This window comes from Phalaenopsis equestris, unplaced genomic scaffold, assembly GCF_001263595.1.
Source record: "Phalaenopsis equestris unplaced genomic scaffold, ASM126359v1 Scaffold000098, whole genome shotgun sequence".
In the NCBI taxonomy this organism is placed as follows: Eukaryota; Viridiplantae; Streptophyta; class Magnoliopsida; order Asparagales; family Orchidaceae; genus Phalaenopsis; species Phalaenopsis equestris.
The window spans coordinates 680,986-701,358 of NW_018164540.1; the positions used below are offsets into that span (position 1 = coordinate 680,986).

At 35.4% G+C, this 20,373-nt stretch overlaps 1 protein-coding gene across 1 annotated transcript in view; it reads right to left on the reverse strand.

Moving 5' to 3' along the window:
* LOC110020469 (uncharacterized protein At2g39795, mitochondrial) overlaps nt 1-10,653 on the reverse strand; it is a 19,310-nt gene extending 8,657 nt beyond the window's left edge. The window contains exons 1-3 of the mRNA XM_020718583.1: nt 10,526-10,653; nt 10,110-10,450; nt 1,024-1,215 (exon numbers count right to left, since the gene is read on the reverse strand). Of these exons, the coding sequence (XP_020574242.1) occupies nt 1,050-1,215; nt 10,110-10,450; nt 10,526-10,639 (621 nt within the window). The 5' untranslated portion in view covers nt 10,640-10,653 and the 3' untranslated portion in view covers nt 1,024-1,049. The remainder of the gene's footprint in view (nt 1-1,023; nt 1,216-10,109; nt 10,451-10,525) is intronic.
* Nucleotides 10,654-20,373: the final 9,720 nt, after the last annotated feature.

The following is a 20,373-nucleotide window of genomic DNA, read 5'->3' on the forward strand; positions in this document are numbered from 1 at the left end:
ATGCCCCCGAAGCATTGCCGATCAATGCAGATTTTTCCGATGGGCGGACAGTTTCTCTGATGCTGAGGATGATGTTGGTAGCGATTTGCGAGTTTCAGATGACAAAGGGCAGACACGGGAGCTACAAAGTGTCATTTTTAGAAATAACATTATCATTATGCTACTCGTTGTGGTCGTGATTTTTTTTACAGTTTTTTTTCATTCTGCTTCTCCTAGCTAGTGGTTGAGTTGCATTTGTGTACTCTGGGCTATTTTGGATGTACGAAACTGTATGAGTTCCTACGTCTTTATGTAAGAAAGAACGACTTCTCATGGCTTAAGGTGCATTTATGTATGTTACATTTTATGCTTCTAAAATATGTTTGTAAATTTTTATATGTATAGATGAATTAATATTCATATACATTGATATTTAGATAAAGATAAATTTTAAACCTATTTGTGTTCAAAATTAAAAAAAAAATTTTGAAAAAAATGTATAAAAATGAATGTTGAAAACAATTTATTTCATTTAATTAAGTAAGAAATAATATTTTTATAAACTTTATGTATATTAAACCCATATTTATACAAATAAATCAAAAAATTTTAAACAGTTTTAACAAACAGGGGCAGTTTGGTCATTTTTACATAAAACAGCTGGCTTACAACATTTTTCACACAGCTGCACCAAACAGACAGTCAACTTCCCCACAGCTGCTTCCTGGGGCAGCGCAGCTGTAGCTGAAAAGCTGAGAATCTGCAGCTGCGCCAAACAGACCCTTAGTGGGACAAAGGCTTGCCATTGTTGTTGTCGTCGTCTCTTTACAATTATAACATCTTAGTGTTGTAAAGCTATACATAAAAAAATACAGGTGACTTCTAAAAAGTTAATTAAGGCGGTATTTTGATGTGATGTTCAAAATTGGAGTACAATGAATATAAATATTGAAGGTTAGGTGTTAGATAAGTAAATACATAAGAATTGTGTGGTATGTACGTAAATACCCCCAAAATCTAAAGCAGGTAAATGAGATGACAAACCTCTTTAAGACTGAAATGTAAATCAGCTATGATGAAGACTTGTGTTCATTGATGAAAGTTCCCACGCTCTTAAACCAGCCCATGAGGTTCCGGTGGTCTTTGACATAAAGCCAGGCCTGGAAGAGGCTCTCGTTTACGCCGCGAGCCTCAATAAAAATGTGGAACGCATCCCTCAGTTTCTGATCCAATTCTCTGCGTAATATGAACAGCAGTTAGTCAGGAACATATATATCAAGCTGAATAAATAATCGCAGATATAGATAATGAGTAAATTATATACAATTTATTGGAAATGTCAAATGTAGTTCGTTGGCTGCTTCTAAATAAAAGATATGTTTTTAGAAAACTATCATATAGCATTCACACATTTACAGTGAAAATGTAGTTATCACAATTTGAATAATTTTTTGCAAAATTGTAGAATTTGAAACTAGTATTAGCATCTAACCATATACAACTAAATGACAAACATTTTTCAACATGATATAACTTTAAGAAGATGCTAACAGTAGTGAATATACGCATAGAAACTTCAAAAAGGTAAAACAAGGAAAGGAGCTCAGGCGCTTGGATTTCAAAAAGGTTACTTCAGTCGTTTGGAAAGATTCCATGATCTTCCTGTGGTCTTACAAAGAATGACCAACTTTTAACTCTTCATACAGAGAAATATATTCCTTCTAATACTCTTCTTAAGAAATACTAGTTACCCAACACATGCAGAGGATTTGGATGCTCAAAATAATAATAAGACCTGAGCGGAACACAAGAGCCCATGTTTCAAATATAGAAAAAAAAAAAAGGACTAGGGTCTAAAAAAAGGCTATCCACTTGTGGTTCTGAAAATCCAAGAGTCTTCAAGTTTAATTCAGTGCATCCATGAGGAAGCGGAGAGAGCCTCATTTGACCTTGCCTACTAGAGCTACAAATGAATAGAGCCGATCTGAATAGGAGTGTTGCTTGATTTTGAACTTATTTGCCAACATCAAGCTTGATGATGCCGGAATTAACCCAAACCACAACTCCAATGACACAAATTTTATTGTTGCAATAAAAAAAGTGCAATGATGACTCTTTGACAGAACAACACAAGCATGAAAAACAGTACACAACAATAAATACAATGGGAATAAGAAAAAGGATAACGCAGAGACAAGAATGACCCTCTAAGGAAGCATGTCGGATCCAGAAGGTGCAATGCTGGAACAGCAGTGCTGGCAGTCCGCTGGAGAGAGTTCGGGATGATTGGTCGCTACTGGGAGGGTCGTGACAGACTGCTGGAAGATGTTAGAGAGGTCTGGGGCAATAGCAGACCGGTGGCGGGGTCTGGACGGCATCAGGCACCAATGTCCATGGGGATTGAACGTCAGTGGGGTTAGGCGCCGGTGGCTAAACAACAGCTGTGAGAGGCGTTGGTGGCTGGACAACAGTTGTGACAGGCGCCGATGGCTGGACAGCAGTAGGGGCAAACCCGGGAGTGGTTGTCGGCAGAAGACACTGCTCGGGGAGAGTCTTGGCGTTAGCAGGAAAGAGACCGGAGACCTGGGCAGTGGCAGGAAGGAAGATGGAAGCCTAGACGCCAGCAGAGAAGATGGTTTGCGGCAGTTGAAAGATAAATGTCTAGTCAGAGTTGAACTATAACCAGAGCACTATCCAGACCCTTAAAACGATCACCACCACGGACAAGTTACAGCCGGAGCACCTTCTCGTCTGGTACAACCAACCCCCAAAGGAGAAGAACGCCTTAAAGGCAGCACTCATAAATTCACACTCATCCAAGTATGAACCCTAGAACACTCAGCAGCACATACATAAAATGGGAATTTGTAAATATAATAGTTAATGCTTAGGAAAGGAAATTAGAAAAGGAATACATAGAATAGGTATAACATAAAATAGAAGAATCATGGAAAATGAAGAAAATAGGGAAGAAAACGAAAAAGAAAAGGGGAGAAGGGTTGGGCTGCGGTATAGCAGCCACAATACTGAGTCTGCGGCACTATAGCAGCTACAGTGCTACGACCCGAGCGTCACTTGAGTTCAAGCTCGATTTAAGTATTTATGGTAGTGTAGAAGCTCGATTATTTTAAGCACGATTCATTCGCTAACCAAACAAGTATTATCGAACTTGTTAAAAAGCAGCACTATAGAGCAGCTTATTATTTATTTGAACAAGTCAATCGAGTCTATTAATAAGAAATCTAATAAGCCTAAAAATAAAATTATAATTGAATGAAACATTTGAATGGATAAGAATAGTAACAAGCATAAACAAATGACTTATGTTTATGAACAAAACCATTGTGATATGGAAATAAAAGACTCCCACATAATCACATGTCAGATAAATTTATAATCAAGTTTTAAATGAACATAGTATTGCACTTTAATCAAGGTTGTTCACAAACTTTAAACGATATTATACATGATCATAAGAGAATTAGACACCAAACTTTTAAACCATGTCCATTTTTCAAGTATCTACAAAAATGCCCAAACTTTTAATTATTTAATTAAATGACTATGAACACGCTCTAATCAAGCCGAGCTACCAGTAGCTTGCCAAGTATATCGATTCATCTACAATCCCATCGCTCATAACTCAACTCAAGTTCTTGCCTTTCATTGTGAGTAATAAGACCGCCAAAGTCTACTATAAGTTTATTTTGTGCATACGTAGGTGTGTTTTTGCTCATTTTTCCTTTTATGTGCATGTCCACAACATTGCTGTAACATGCCCACAGCAGAATATAAATTCACCAAAGTTCCAAATTTCACCAAAATATCAACCTAGTTTCTACGTAACCCTACAAGGCATTAACAAGAGAAGTAGCAGGCATGCATATCACCCTAAAAAAGGTGAGTATGATGCTGAGTACAAGATAACGCTCTCAAAATCGTTCCTCCTACCATTAAAAAAAAAGGCATGCAAGTTCAAGCGCCCATTCAAAGGTTAGTATAGCAAAATAACGACATAATTGAAGACACCAATAACCACTCAAATCATTTTCAACTGAACAAACGATTTACGATACAGAGACGGAAACAAAAAGTAAAAGTGCATTGACTCTCTTTTAAAAAAAAAAATCAAATTAGCAGGCTTACCCTGAAATTTTTCTACAGCCTAATGGCTTAACCAAGAAATTTTATCACTCAATTAAAGGCCAATAACTCCATCTCCCTTTCTTATATATAAACATTGCAAGCAGTAAAAAAAAAAAAGGCACATCTAATGTTAAATTATTTGATTAAAAGATGAAATTTGCGCCTTTCAAACACATTTCTTTTGGGCCAAATTTGTATGTGGGGACAATATCACCATTTGTAAATAGAAATTGGCTAGTAGAAAAAGGGGCATTTACAGATATAACACCCAATGTCCATGTATTTACATATCTAACATTTAAATTTTATTTTTTACAATTATACGACACAAATCTTGCATATCACATAAAAAATACCACCATTTTAATCTTTAAAAAAGTGCAAGTACACCTTTCCCTGCATAAGTAAAGTGGCATGCATGTAAAAATTAAATTTTATGCATTAGATATGTAAATACATAAGAATTGAGTGGTATGCATGTAAATCTTCCTAAAAAAGGGTTTCAGGGGATTGCTCAGGGAGTTATTTGCCTCTTGTTGATTATTTTGAGGATTCTGACAAGTCTAGTTATTGAGATACAACCACTCCCAAAGGGTCAGCAAAGAAACCCTATGAAATTGGTAATCGAGTCAGCTAATCCAAGCGTCAGCACGCACCAATCTCTCATGTAGAGAACTAGAATTGATGTCATTAGTAGTATAATGACTTTTCTTACATGTTTCTTACAATAAATAAAATGATGGTATTTCAAATTTTGAAAGCCAATATTAATTGAAAGCATTATTAAATAAGAACCAAAAGTACAAACACGATACTTGTTGGAAAATCCAAAGTAACACAGCAGATTTAAAAACATGATCTTCCAAAGTCCACAAAAGAATGTAGATGATTTTATGTGTTGGTTATTTTCAAATCATTTAGCAATTAGTAATAGGAAGACAAGCAACCACAATAATAATAATGAAATACAAAATTCCCATGAACAGCACAATATGGTTTAGATTCAAACAATTGCTTATATCATGGTTTAGATTCAAACAATTGCTTATATCTACACTCTGCATAATCAACCATGACGATGAGAAACAAATCTGATGACAATAACTGAGACAGTGATATGAGCAATTGGTGCAAAATTATACCACAAACTCTTGGTGCAAAATTATCATTATAAAATATATAAATAACAAAGTAACATGCAGTCTTATATTAAAATAAAAAAAAATAAAAAAAAAGTAACATGCAAGAGAAAATCTAGGCGAAGTTACATGCACACCAAACAATTCTTATGTATTTACATATCTAACACCCAAACTTACATATTTACATGCATAACACTCAAATCTTTAGCATCAAATAAGAAATACCACTGTCAACCTCTTTTTAAAAGTGAAATACACCTTTTAATGCATAGATTTATCACAGCAAAGTGCTATGCATGTAAATATAAAAGCTTATGTATTAGATATGAAAATACATAAGAATTGTGATACTTATCTAATTTTCCCAAAAAACTAATGGAAGTCCAAGAAACTTCTAGTGAAGAGCATCTCACAGGCAAGCTCATAGACCACTGCCAATGGCGAGAAGAAACAACAAATGGTAGTGAAAGAGAGAAGCTCTTTCAAAATAATGGTACAATAATAAGCTAAAATGAGTCAATAAAAATATTGCTACATTGATTGCAAATTAATAAGTTTATAAATCAGTCAAATAAAAAACATTGATCAAAGTATAAATATTGAGAAAAGGTTAAACAAAGATCATGCCCGCATAGACTTTATCACAAATGCTGAAGGAAAGACAAGGCTACCTGTGTTAGAGAAAGTTAAACTTCTTAACATCGATGCCTCAAAACAACAATAAAAAAAAAGAGGCACTTTCTAACTAAAAACCCACTCATCCGATTCCATGCCATGAGTTGGATCAAGAAAGTGTAAAAATTTATCGCATTCATTAAATATTTTTCTAAAATTTATGCAAATCTAGATAATAGCATTCATAAACCCGAGAACTTAAGCAATGTCATTTTCATAAAGCTTAACTAGAAAATCAAATGTACCGTGATTCATGATAATCTCCTTTGAACTTTTGAAAATTATAGTTTCTCTCCCTTCGCCCAGCTTTTTCACTCAATGATCAAGCTTCAAATGGAGAAGAATTTGACACTTAAATCGGTAGAGAAATGACTATTAGTTACTTAACCATTATTTGATAAAATAGTTTATGAATGTTTGATTAAGTAACTCTCCTTCTGAGCAATAAAATTTAAAACATATCATCATTCAGTCAACATGAATTATTAATAAATAAAACATGGGCCATTAAAATAAATAGAAAACATTTTAATGTTAAGAATTATAACTTTGTAATGATAATGTTATAATCATAAAGGGCATTGAAATAATATAATAATAATGTTATAACATTATTCTCAATAATGTTATACATTATTAATTATAACATTATGTCTAAGAAAAAATGCCAGGCTTAAAATAATGAAGCAATGCATTGTATGACTGAATGATGAGCCGATCCATTAATAAACTTAGATGCAAGTTTGTGCCCCATTAAATAGATCACATAATTCTAAGAAATCTATATTTATAAGATAAAATGTTGTGTTCTAAATAACAAGATAAAAAAATGTGTTCGTAAAATAATGAAAAAAAAAGTTCTAGTTTATAAGCATGTATTCCAACATTGAAGGATTGCCAACATCTGCCCTAATCATGAGATCGTCTTTCTGCAATAGACTACTATAGCATTTCTGATCCCAGCAACTTCAAAGAAGAAGAAAATGGAGAATCTTAAAGAAAACCACCAACAATAGGAAGAATAACATAAGAGGCAAACTAATATGCCAATCTAAGAAATGAAAAAAAGGGAAATGTAATCATGCAAGTGAAAGCATGTAAAGCAAAAAAAAAAGACAACAAAAGTGGCATTCCAACAATAAACAAAGATTTGTTTGTAGGAGGAAATTGGATCCATAGTACAAAGTTAGGCTCAAAGAGGTTCTAGGTTAAAGTGCATAAAGTATTGGAAATTAGCATCAACATTGAAACTAAAACAATAATTGAGTTATTAATATACCAGTAGCAGCCTTCATGCATTGCCTTGAGTTATTAAGTTGATGGATTTTCATCAATAACACATTGAGGTCAAATTGACGCCTCGTTCTTCCAACCTCAAATCCAATGGTATTGAAGTCTATGACTTGGCTAGGATAAAATGAGCAATGCACTCTCATGGATCTTAGTGTCTTTTACCATAATAAAAGCAAGATTCAAGAGAGTGGGTGGCTCCATGAAAACTTCATAAGGTTAAATGAGCTTTTTTTGCATGAAACTTAATAGTTTTGAAAATTCTTTTGTTTGGGAAAGGGTAATCTTTGATTTGATGAGTCTCAGGAGAGGAGAAGATAATTGAAATACATGTTGTGGAAAATAAACTCACATATAAGGTAGAGCAAAAATTGAGTTACTAATATACTATTAATGCCTCTTATCCATTGGCAAAGGCAATCGATTGTTGAGTGTCCTTCCATTTACTAGCATACTAGGGTCAATTTAAACCCTTAATGTTCTACCATCCTAACAAGAGAAGCCAAGCACAGGAAGAGGACAGCTCTCTAATAATTGATAGGCCTAGTGTTATTTAGTTCAGACCTTAGTCCCCATTAGTTCTCAATGGAATATAAATATCACTACCAAATCCTCTTGGTTGAGTCTTGCAAAAGATTTACTTCACTAATTGTTCACCTACAAGGGTACACCGCATTAGCTATGCTATCTACCAAAAAAAAGCCCAATCTAAGATCCAAAGAGTTAGTTGCTAAAAAATATTCTTTACAATTTCTACTACCATCAATTAAAGCTCTCTTTTTCGACTTAAGATAGCAAATACCATACCATAATCAAAACATAGATTGCAACTACAGTGGAGAAATCAACTCCATCTACAAGAAAGCAGCATTTGTATCACTTTAGTGAGGCCAATTATCTATTGACGACTTGTACTCTAAGTATTAGTTTCACATGAGATAGAGAGATTTTATTAAAATATATAAGCAGTGCTATGAAATTTGTGCATTGTAAATCAATGCCATATGATAAATTATAATTCAAGTTACTAATAAACTAAATTTTTTTTATAGCTAAGTGAGTATTGGAATCATGAGTTAAAAGGGCGGTTATAAAGGACCATCAAATAACCACTCACCTAAAACATGAACTTTCACAAAGCCTACAGGATATGCAATAAATTTTCAAAAATTATTCATCAATGTTGTTCGGAATGGACCTTTCCATATCAAAGTATAAATGAAATCCTTCAATACCAATTATTTGTTAGGTAAAGTGGCCCAGTCCCATAGCTAACTGCATGAATGCCTAAGTCATGCGAGCATAGATTGCTTTAAGGGCGTGTTTGATTCCCAGTAGAATTTCAGAAAATCTGGATTTGATGAATTATATTTGAAATTAATTTATAGGATTTAGTAAATTATGATGTTGGATCAAAATTCTTAGATCCATTTAACAAAATTGAGTCTGAACTTACAAATCCTAAAACACCAATTTAACAACTAAATTTCAGTCAAGATTTATCTATTTCCACTAAATCTTAAATTTATTTTTGAAACGTCTTATAAAGTATTGGTGAGATTTAGATCAAATCTTTCTGAAAGCCTACATAAAATAGCCAACCAAACAACCCCTAAGATTATATTTTATGAGAGTTCATTGGACAGGTGGGCACTCTTGCAAGCGGATGGGAAACCCATCATCGTTGTTGGGCTTTTCTATATGTGTTGCATGGTGGAAAGCCAATCCAAAATATATCACAAGTATTTGAAGATATCCAACTTGACCAAAGAAAAAATGTCGAGAGCTAAGGGCCCGTTTGACTTTATTATTTTCTATTTTTGTTTTTCCCATTATTTTGTTCTTTAAAATATGTTTGGCTAATATAATTTTTATATGTTTTATTTAAAAAAAACAAGTCATCATATTTTCAAAAACACACAAAACAGCTAAAAGATGGTGACTTTTTTAAAACACTCAAAACACAAATAATGTTTTGAGTTTTTAAAAACAACTATGATCGCCAAACATGTTTCAATTCAAAACAAAACATCAGCAAAAAAATAAAATAAAAACCAAAAATAGAAAACCAAAAAAAGTGATCCCAAATAGGTTTAAGGGCTTGTTTGGGTTCAATTTTATTTTATTTTTATTTTTATTTTAAAACATGTTTGTTAAGTACATTTTTTATATGATTTTATATTTTATTTTAAAAACAAATCAGCTTATTTTTAAAAACAATCAAAAAATCTTTTTTTTAGAAATTAAATAAGTATATCATACTGATCTTGTTTAGGGCTTGTTTGGGTTCACTTTTATTTTTATTTTTTTCTTTTATTTTAAAACATGTATGATAAGTACATTTTTTTGTATGTTTTTATTCTTCACTTTAAAAACAAATCAGCTGTTTTTAAAAACACTCAAAACTATTTTTAGTGTTTTTAAAAGCAGCTGAAAAAGTATATCATACCAAACATGTTTTATTTTAAATCAAAACATAACAAAATAAAATTAAAAAAACAAAAGTGATTCCAAGCAGCCCCTAAGCAACGTGCTCCAGTGCAACTGGCAAAATGTATCAAGAAATACCGACATTTGCTCACATTAATACAGCTAAAAGGACCTAAAAAACGCCATAGTTTACATCTTCAGACACTCGGAGCCCATTAAGAACCATTAGTATGTCCTGTAAGAGGGAAATTATTCGCAGAAATAGAATGGAATCCAAGCGAATTTCTTGAGACTATACATACCATCTGCCCAAAATATATGAACCGAACACCATAAAAAACGGCTAAGGGAAGTCCGCAAAAGAAAAGTCAAAATTTTGGGGTGGGCTTCACAGCAAAAAATATGATTATGTTCAGTTATAAGAAATAACGGGTAAAGAAAACTCACTGGAAGACACGGCCTTCGTACTTGTTCAGAGAGGCGAGAGACAGAGAACCAGTTTTAGGCCTTAGGCACACGGAGTGGATACCAACAGCATCGGGATAGAGCCCGCAAAGAAAGTGAAGGGATTTTTCACATGCAGGCTTCGAAACGTCGACGTGGAGAAACAACTGGTTGATAGATTCGTTGTCATCATCGTCATCAGCCTCGGCACCACTTGGCATGATGTTCGCAAGCCTCATTACGGAGATGGTGATCTCTTCCCCCTTGTACTCACGCCGAACCGCTGGGCCATCGCGATCCAGCGCGCCCTTCACAATCGTGAACGGCGAAGGGGGGTTCACTTTCTGCGGGAAGATTGAGAGTTAGTGAAAAACGATAGAAGAAGGAACAATAGACCGGAAGTGAAACCCTGGGATTACCGGCGGTGGAGACATCTTGGAGACTTCGAGATAGTGCTCCTTGAGAGAGCGGAGGATGAGGGAATCTACGGCGGCGGCCGAAGAGGCGGATGAGGAGAGGAGCCTCGCATCCATGGAGCACCGGGGGGGCGCCGACGCAGAGCACGGGCGTGCGGCCGCCGCGGCAGCTGAAGAGAGTGACCTCATCCACATGCTGCCGAGATGCAGTAACGAGAATGAATGGAGAACGAGGGTTTTAAGGGTTTTAGAGGATGGTCGTTCCGGCTGTATAGAACCTTGGTTCTCATCGACCGGTTTAGAGAGTTGTGCGGCTTGGTCGCGATGGTATAGAGCTATTTTTTCATTAATAATTTTGGAAATTAAATTAACATACATGTTACATAATTTTTTATATTTATATGATAATATTTTTGTTTTATAAACTTGATGAGGTGTCGGAAGATTTGAGGTGGTGGGTGATTATTAATTGTCAGAAAGTTCAGCACACACTTAAATAATATAAGCAATATGTAGATAAATTAACAGTTTTACATGAAAAGTACGGAAAGGGAAAAAATTCACGGGCCGAGCACAGTCAGAATGACCAACTATGAATTAATGAATACACGTGCATGTTTTGTTCGACAAACAAGAAACAACTACACGATTTTTGTATGTATAATGTTCATTGCACAAGGTTTGGGAGTGATTGGAGTAGTTATCAGGGATTTAGTACTTCATCTTCGAGGCGCATCGCATGATGTCCTCTTTCACCGCATACTTTGTTACTCAGCAACGTACGCTGGGATTTTCTAGTGTTCGTTGTGATTTCACGAGGGGGTTTTGTTGCAACGAGTAGAGGCAATTGATGGTGGTCGAAAACGGCTAGCGAGCTGTGGTCGACAGGGTCCGTGACTGTAAGAGCGTGAAGTGTTTGTTGTGTCTTCGATATGGAACCACACTATAATTCAGCGCCTCCAACTCTTCTTCTGGTTTAAGGCCAAAGTCCCATTTGATCAAAGAAGCATAACTCTATTTATGGAGTGTGATGGGTGCCTCTACATAAAAAAGACTTTTCAACCACTCCATCGGACATCGAAAAAGATTTGTTTATCAGACGCTATTTTGTGGACATTAAAATACTTTAATGATGTCATAATCGTGATCTTCGGCTCTTTAGATTCGTCTCGTTGGAACATTCAATTTGACTATAAGCTGTCTGATTTGGAGTCCATACCGGTATCAAACTAGTCATCTCAAGTTTTTAAAATTAGTTTAATAACTTGATTCAGGTGTGATTCGACTCATATTGTATTAATTTGGTGACATTACGTTCCTCTCATCGAGTCGATCAGTTTAACTGCAAGTTTGCTAAAATCTGATTACCCCTTGATTTCTAATTAGAGTTTGAATATTTCTTGTTAAAAAATTGCTTAGAACTCAGTGTCTATCATCTCGAGATTAATATCAAATGATAACTGTTGTTGTCGACGCATCAAAATTTATACATAAAAATTTATATTTCACTTTTAGGATGTTAATATTTGCAGTCCTCTTTATTAGATGTTAAAAATTTAAATATTATGAATACAAATATGAATACTTAGACTTTCAGTGGGTAAATCATATAACCTCTTGAGTTCAAAAATAAATATATCAATCAACATTTTTCCATAAATAAATAAAACCTAAACACAAACAAACAAATAAACAAAAATCACAAGCAAACAACAAGATTTATAATAATTAGATCGAGAGATTTATGTCCCGCGTAATAGTAAGATAGATCATGCTCTATTTTTTTGTATAAGGAGCAGGGTAATTTGTATACATACATATGAGAGAAAAATATATTTAAAAAATAAGTTTATGTGTGCCACCTTACTTTTCTATTAATTTAATGGCATCTAATAAAAATTTATTTAAACTTTGCAAAAAAAAATGGGAAACTACTATAAATTTTTTTTTTGGAAAATAAATTCACAAAAGGCATAAAATCGAAAGTGAGAGGCTCACCGGGCCGGACGGCCGGTTGGAGCGAAGTGAAGTGCTGGACGGCTCGTCGGGCCGGGGTAGCCGATCGAAGTGAAGTGGAATGAAACATGCACCAAGCAAAGATGCAATATGCAGCAAACCAACATGCAGGTAGCAAACTGGGCTCGCGATGAAAAGTGCTGACGGCTAGGGCTGTTTCACGATTTTTGGAGACAGGGAGGCAGAGAAGAATGAGTTTTTATATTGTAAGGGTAATAATATATATATATATATATTAATGTTTATATTATTATAATTATTGTTCGTGTATTCTTCACCTATACGCATCCTCACGGCGAAGTATATGTCCTTCCTAGCTAAAATCGACGTTTTGAACGCATTGACGCAATCCGTTCCGTCGTTCGGGGTCGTTTGAGCCACTTTTTTCAACTATCGTGCCCAAAACGATAATTCACACATTTTTACGTCGCCCGCGAAGCCGTAGCGAAGTGGACATCCTCCGTAAGCGAAATCGACGTTGCGGATACACTGGCGGGGTTCGTTTCATCATCAAGTGATCGGGCCAATTCAAGCTAAAATCGCAAGCGACGCTCCACATAATATTTGTTGACCCGATCGAAGTCGTCCGACGTGCCAAATGCCGACCGACCTTCGCATAAGCGAAAGCCAAAGCCTATCAGAATAACTCTGACTGTGTGGCCCTCAACACATGCCAAAAAGGTCTCGGACGGGTGTCTGAACTATCGGACTTCACGGACATGTCGTAAACTATCCCGAGTCATGCAGGTGGACACCCTACACTCATGACATCAAAACCATTAAATGAAATTTGAGTTAGAATGTATTGATCCTCTTCTTCAATAATAACAAGATTAACACCTTCCAAAAAACCCAAATTTTGTTGTTGACATTGCAGTGAGAGCGGTATCCTTTGAATTTATTAAGAATCTCTTGCTTATTCACATGGGCCAGAGGCTCCAAAAAAGCAAATATGAGTAATTTATGGACCCTACACGAGTTTTTAAGCCTATTAAGGGAGTTAGGGTTTGCCACTCCCCTAATATTCCAAATCATTATATTAATCATGGTGTCGTGAGCCAACCATTCTAAAAGATCTAGTAGGGTTGACCAACTGTTTTCCATCTGAGTGGTAAACACGTTCCAGTATAATGTTGCTAGCATTAAGTCTAGATAATTCAATGTTACGTTTAGCCTTTTTCCGAGAGTGTTTTTGCACTTGCCATTCATTTTCCAAAGCTGATGTGGCACTATCAAGAGCAGTATTTATATCATAAATTGCTCCAAGGGTAGGAGAGTGCACCATGGTACTAGGAAGAGTAGCACATTCAGTGACAAGAGTGTCTATTATCAATTATAGCTTCTACAACCTCCTCATTGATCAAGTCTTCTAAATGACCCACAAGAGGAGAGTGTCCATGAGGAGAAATAGCAATTTGATTGTTTGAGTTTTTAGCTAACTCCACATTGTCAAGATTTTGCACATGTTTAGGAGTAACGTTACTACACAGATGGAAAGCTTCAACTCCTTGTTGCCCATCAATAATATTCAAATGTGAAGGTGAACCTTCAATGCAATTATCAATAACTCCTGTAACCAAAGGCTGCATATTAGAATTAGCATTAGTGTCAAGGTTTTCAACTAATACATTTCTATTTTCAATACCAGGTGGATCAACTTGCAGAGCATTAGTTACATTGTTAACAGGATTACTAGTTTGCCTAGTATTTTGGGAATTCTTCAGTTGCGGATTCAAACGAAAACATGAAGTAGTTTGATGTCCAAACATAGAGCAGTGAGTGCAGTAAGGCGAATGCTTTCAATTTCAACAGGCTGACAATAACGCTGATGTTGTGATCCTATCCAAATTTTATTACAGAAAGCCTGAGTAATACCTCGTTCAACCAATATACGTGCTTCAGAGGGTCTCAATAAAGTGAAGGTAGCGTGATCCATTTTCAATGGTTTCCCATACGCAGCAGCAAGTGAAAGTAGTATTTCGTGGTTAAAAAGATGTAGTTTGAGTCATAGGAATCGAATCCATACCGAAATAATAAGTAACTCAACTTTAGGATAAAAATGAATAGACCATTTCCGAAATTTCATCAAATTATTTTCCACCCACATGAACATTTTTGTGAAGAGGCGAGTTTAATCCTCATCATTTGCTAGTTGAATAAAAATATGCCTACCATCAATTATTCCAACCTTCCACCAACCATTTAACTTTAACATTTCAAACTCTCTCTCCTTATGATCTCAACCTTAGGGATGTCATAAGTAAATTTACCAACTAGGGCAAGGCGATATGAAGAAGCAAGCACAATAGTTTCATCTTCAGTAACATAGAGAGCAAGTTTACCGTTCTTTTTCCCCAATTTTTTGATGAAAGTATAATCTCCTCTAATATATAGAGTGTCATGAAAACTTTAAAGAAAAAACACAGAGGAGGGTGCGGACGAAGAACCGCCCCATCTAAAACGGCGTCAACAAAAGATCTAGGAACCAACGACATAATCGAAACAAGAAACCCCAAATAAACGAGAGACGCACAACGAAAGAGTAAACACAAAGAAGAAATATGAAATCAAAGTCAACCTAAACAACCGAAGCAATGATGGAAAGATCCACCAGCCGAACGGAGAAGCCCCATCCTCATACGCCTGAAGTCGCCCTTGAATCGCCTTAAAACTGTGAAGCCCTAGCAGAGCTCCCATCCCCGAAAACACACACAGATATATATATATATATATATATATATATATATGTTGTATTGTAACCCTAAGAGGATATTGTACTCTTTTTTTCTGAATTGAAAGGAAAGCGCTGCTCTGCTCCTGAGGATGCAGACATCTTTGCCTAACCTCGTTAGATATCTGTGCTTCTTTTTGGATTTGTGTTAACACTTATGTTTCTTTGTCCTAAAATTCTCAACATGTGTATCAGAGCGAGGTTGTAGGGAAGAAGAGATCGACGCAAAAAGATCGGTTCGCGCAAAGGATTCAGTGATCGGCGATGTCTTCGGCAATTTGATTTTGGCGCGAGACAGAGAATCGTTGGTTTGACAGTTTTGGCTTTGGCTTGAGATAGAGAAAATAGTTGGAGGTACTGTGCTTCTTTTTGGATTTGTGTTAACACTTATGTTTCTTTGTCCTAAAATTCTCAACATGTGTATCAGAGCGAGGTTGTAGGGAAGAAGAGATCAGCGCACAAAGATCGGTTCGCGCAAAGGATTCAGTGATCGACGATGTCTTCGGCAGTTTGATTTTGGCGCGAGACAGAGAATCGTTGGTTCGACAGTTTTGGCTTTGGCTTGAGATAGAGAAAATAGTTGGAGGTGGAGTAATATAAAATGGCTATGTCCGGTGCAAAATTCAGTGATGAAGTTTGATGGAACTGGTAACTTTGAATTGTGACAAACAAAGGTAAATGATTTGTTGGCATAGTAAGGGATATTGAAGGCTTTACGAGTAAAAAAACTAGAAACCATGGAGGATAAAGATTGAGAAGAATTGCAACAAAGAGCGACAACAACCATAAGGTTATGTCTAGCAGATGAGGTTATGTATCACGTAATGAATCTAAAATTTTTAGGAAATATATGAAAGAAATTGGAAAGTCCGTTTATGTCCAAATCTCTAGCAAATAAATTGTATCTGACACAAAAGTTGTATAGGCTGAAGATGCAAGAGGGCTCTTATCTGGCGCGACATGTGAATGTCTTCAATCAAATAATCACAAATTTATCACGACTTGTTATGAGTATGAAAGATGAAGACCGAACAATGATTCAGTTGTGTTCATTGTCTCCCTCTTATGAACACCTTGTTACTAACATATGGGAAGAAACATTTAAAGTTGATGAGATTAATGCAACATTGTTGGCGCACAACCAGCAGAAGTAGAATGCTGTGAAAAACTCTCATGGTGATAGTTTATACGTTAAGAGTAATCAGGATAGTGAAAAGAATAAATAGAAGACGTGTTCACAAAGATTAAATTACAGTACAAGTGTAAGGAGCAGCGTCATATGAAGAGAGATTGTCCCAAACTCAAGAAGCAGACTGAGTAGAAATAATATGTGTCATCAAAGTTTGTAAATGTGGCGCAGAGTGACAATTCATAATGTAGTGATGGTGATATGCTTTCAGTTTCATCAACTCAATTCTTGATTCAGAATGTTCTTATCACATAACACCCAACAATAAGTGGTTTAATTCATGCATGTCATTTAATTCTGGATCTATGTATTAAGTTGTCAATAGATGTTGCAATATTGTTAGTATTGGTTATGTCATGATTAAGATGTATGGTGACACTATTAGAACATTATGTGATGTCAGACATATTCAGATTTGAAGAATTTGATTTCTTTGGGCACTTTACATAGAAATTTTTTTATTCCTTAAGCAGATGAGGATAGGGAAACCATCATAATTGTTAAAGGTACACTGATTGTGATGAAAGAAAAGTTAACTGCAGGGAATATCTACAAATTGTTGTGGAGTACAGTTGTAGGTGGAGTTCATTCTGTGGAGTCAGATAATGATAATACAAAAACTATGACACATGCGTCTTGATCATCTTAGTGAACGTGGGATGAGAAAATTGTATAAAAGAAATCTGTTGGATGGAGTTAAAAGTCTCAAACTTGTTTTTTTGTAATTTTAGTGTTATTAGAAAACAAATTATAGTTAATTTCATGACTAGAAAACACAAAACTAAAGAAAAAATCAAGTATTTGATGGTGTTAAAAGCTGTATCTACCAGGAAATATTCATTAAGAGGATCTCCATATTATGTTACATTTATTGATGATTTTTTCAGGAAAGTTTGAGTGCATTTCTTGAAGCAAAAATCTTAAGTATTGTGGAAAGTTGAGGTAGAGAACCAAACTGACAGAAACGATCAAGTGTTTAAGGTCTGATAATGACACAAAGTATACAGATTCGTAGTTTCAAAAATTTTGTGAGGAGCATGAGATTTATAGGCATTTTTCAGTTTGCAAGACACCACAACAAATGACATTACAAAATGGATGAATAGGACCTTAACTGAAAGGGCAAGATGTTTGAGACTGAATGCAAGGCTTCCTAAAAGCTTTTGAGCAGAGGCTGTGAGTATGACATGCTACCTCATCAATAGATCACCTCAGACATCATTGGGTGGCAAAGTTGCAGGGGAGGTATAGACAGGTAATCCAATTAAGTTAGATCACTTACGAGTTTTTGGTTGTCTTGCTTATGTGCATGTAATTGGAGATAAAAGATCAAAACTTGATCCAAAATCCAAGAAGTGCATCTTTCTAGGTTACACGAAATGTGTCAAAAGATACAAGTTTTGGGATCCAATTGCAAAGAAGATGGTGATCAGTAAGGATGTCATTTTTATGAGCAGTCTATGCTATAACAGAATCGAGACAAGGTGCCAGAGAATGGTTCCAGTTTAAATACAGTGCATACGGATTTAGAACAACATCTAGAAATAACTGAGAAAGTTGAAAGTTTAAATTAAACACCTGGTGATTCTAATATAAATGACTACCGAAATTACAATCTAGCTAGAGATAGATAGAAACACGCCAATATAAGACCTCCAAGCATATTGGGTTAAGAAGACTTATCTCTTGTGCAATTTTCATCAGTAGTGATGATTCAAACACCTTTAAATGAGCTATCACTAGTCGGGAGAAAGAGAAATGGATGGGTGTAATGGTTGCAGAGATGGAGTCTTTGCAGAAAAATCACACATGGGAGCTAGTTCAGCTTCTTGAGAGAAAGAAGGTTATTGGGTGCAAATGGGTGTACAAAAGGAAAACAACAGTATCAGAAAAAGAAGGGGAAAAGTTCAAGGCTCGATTTGTAGCAAAGGAGTTTTCACATCAAAAGGGGATAAATTATGATGAAATATTTTCTCCTGTGGTCAGACATACTTCAATCATAGCAGTGTTTGCATTAGCTATTTGGGATTTGTATCTGGAGCTGATGGATGTCAAAACTACATCCTTGCATGGTGATCTGGAGGAGCATTTTTATATGAAGCTTCTAGAAGGGTTCACTTAATTTGGACAAAAACAATCAATTTGTTGATTAAAGAAATCGTTGTATGGTTGAAACAGCTCAAAGACAATGGTACAAGCGGTTTGACTCCTACATGATTCAGATTGGCTACAAACGATGTGAGTATGATTGTTGTGTTTATGTTAATAGCCTTGGTGATGGTTCTATTATTTTTCTGTTACTGTATGTTAACGATATCCTGATTGTTGTTAAGTATATGCATGATGTCCTTAGTTTAAAAGCTTTATTGAGTCAGAAATTTGACATGAAAGACTTGGGTCCTACAAAGAAGATTATTGGAATGAAGATTTATCAAGATAGATGCTCAAGATGATTATGTTTATCTCAATGAGGTTATGTTGAGAAAGTGTTAGACAAGTTTGAGATGAGGAAAGCAAAGCCTGTGAGCACTCCATTGACAAATCATTTTAAGTTTTCTTCAGAACAGTGTCCGAAGACAAATTGAGAAATTGAAGACATGATAAAAGTTTCATATGCCAGTGCAGTTGGCTATTTGATGTATGCAATGATATGCACACGCCTTGATTTAACTCATGTTGTTAGTTAAGTATGTAAATACATGTCTAAACCTGGAAGGTGACATTGGGAAGCAATCAAGTGAATTTTTAGGTATCTGAAGGGTACTGTAGGACATAGAATTATTTTTAGCAGTTAGCAGAATGATCCTTCAGTTGTGAGATACATGGATTTAGACTATGTAGGAGGTTTAGATGACAAAAGGTTTTACAACTAGGTATGTTTTTACTCTTGGTGGAGGGCTTATATGTTGGAAATCAACTGTTCAGTCTATTGTGGCATTATCTACAACTGAAGTTGAGTACATGATAGTAGATGAAGCTGCTAAAGAAGCCTTATGGCTTACTAGGTTAGTAAAGAAACTGGTTGTTGAGCAAGGTGGAGTTCAATTGCATTATGATAGTCAAAGTGCTATTTATCTGGCTAAGAACCAGTTGTACCATGCGAGAACTAAGCATATTGATGTTAGATATCACAAGATCAGAGAATTGATTGCTTCTGGTGAGATACTGTCGCAGAAAATTCATATTAATGAGAATGCAACTGATATGTTGACCAAGCCAATTACTATCAACAAGTTCTTGCATTGCTTGGACTTGTTGAATATTCACATTTGCTAGAGAAGCATGGTGGCCAAACCCACTTTGGTGCATATGAAACTTCTAAGTATCTTTCTCCTAAAGGGTTGGATATTCGTAAATGTGGAAATTTGTTAGGTATGACTCATATACCAGATAAGGGACATATATTGGAGCAGAACAGAGCGAGCTGTCAGAGTGGAGTGTAGCGAAAACATTTATCCAATTGGGGGAGTTTCATTACGTGAGTTGGGGGTGCAGGGGACAACACCTCCGCGGTACGCTACAGGGGTAATTTTATAATTACATATTGTACACAAGGGTTATATATTATATATATATATATATATATATATATTGTATCGTAACCCTAAGATGATCTTGTACTCTTTTTTTGAATTGAAAGGAAAGTTGTCGTTATACTCCCAATGACGTAGGCATTTTTGTCGAACCTCATTAAATTTCTGTGTTTCTTTCTTATTGGTGTCGATTCTTACGGTTCTCTGCCTTAAAATTTTCAACAATTAATAAATTGATTATTGTTAATTTTACTAAGAGATTTATTATTGCATGTCCGACGACTCAATGAATAACATTCGATCCAAAGTATGTTAGGGGAAAAACATTTAAACATAATATTGATGAAAATGTCATTAGTTGTAATGTGTGCTAGAATATTCA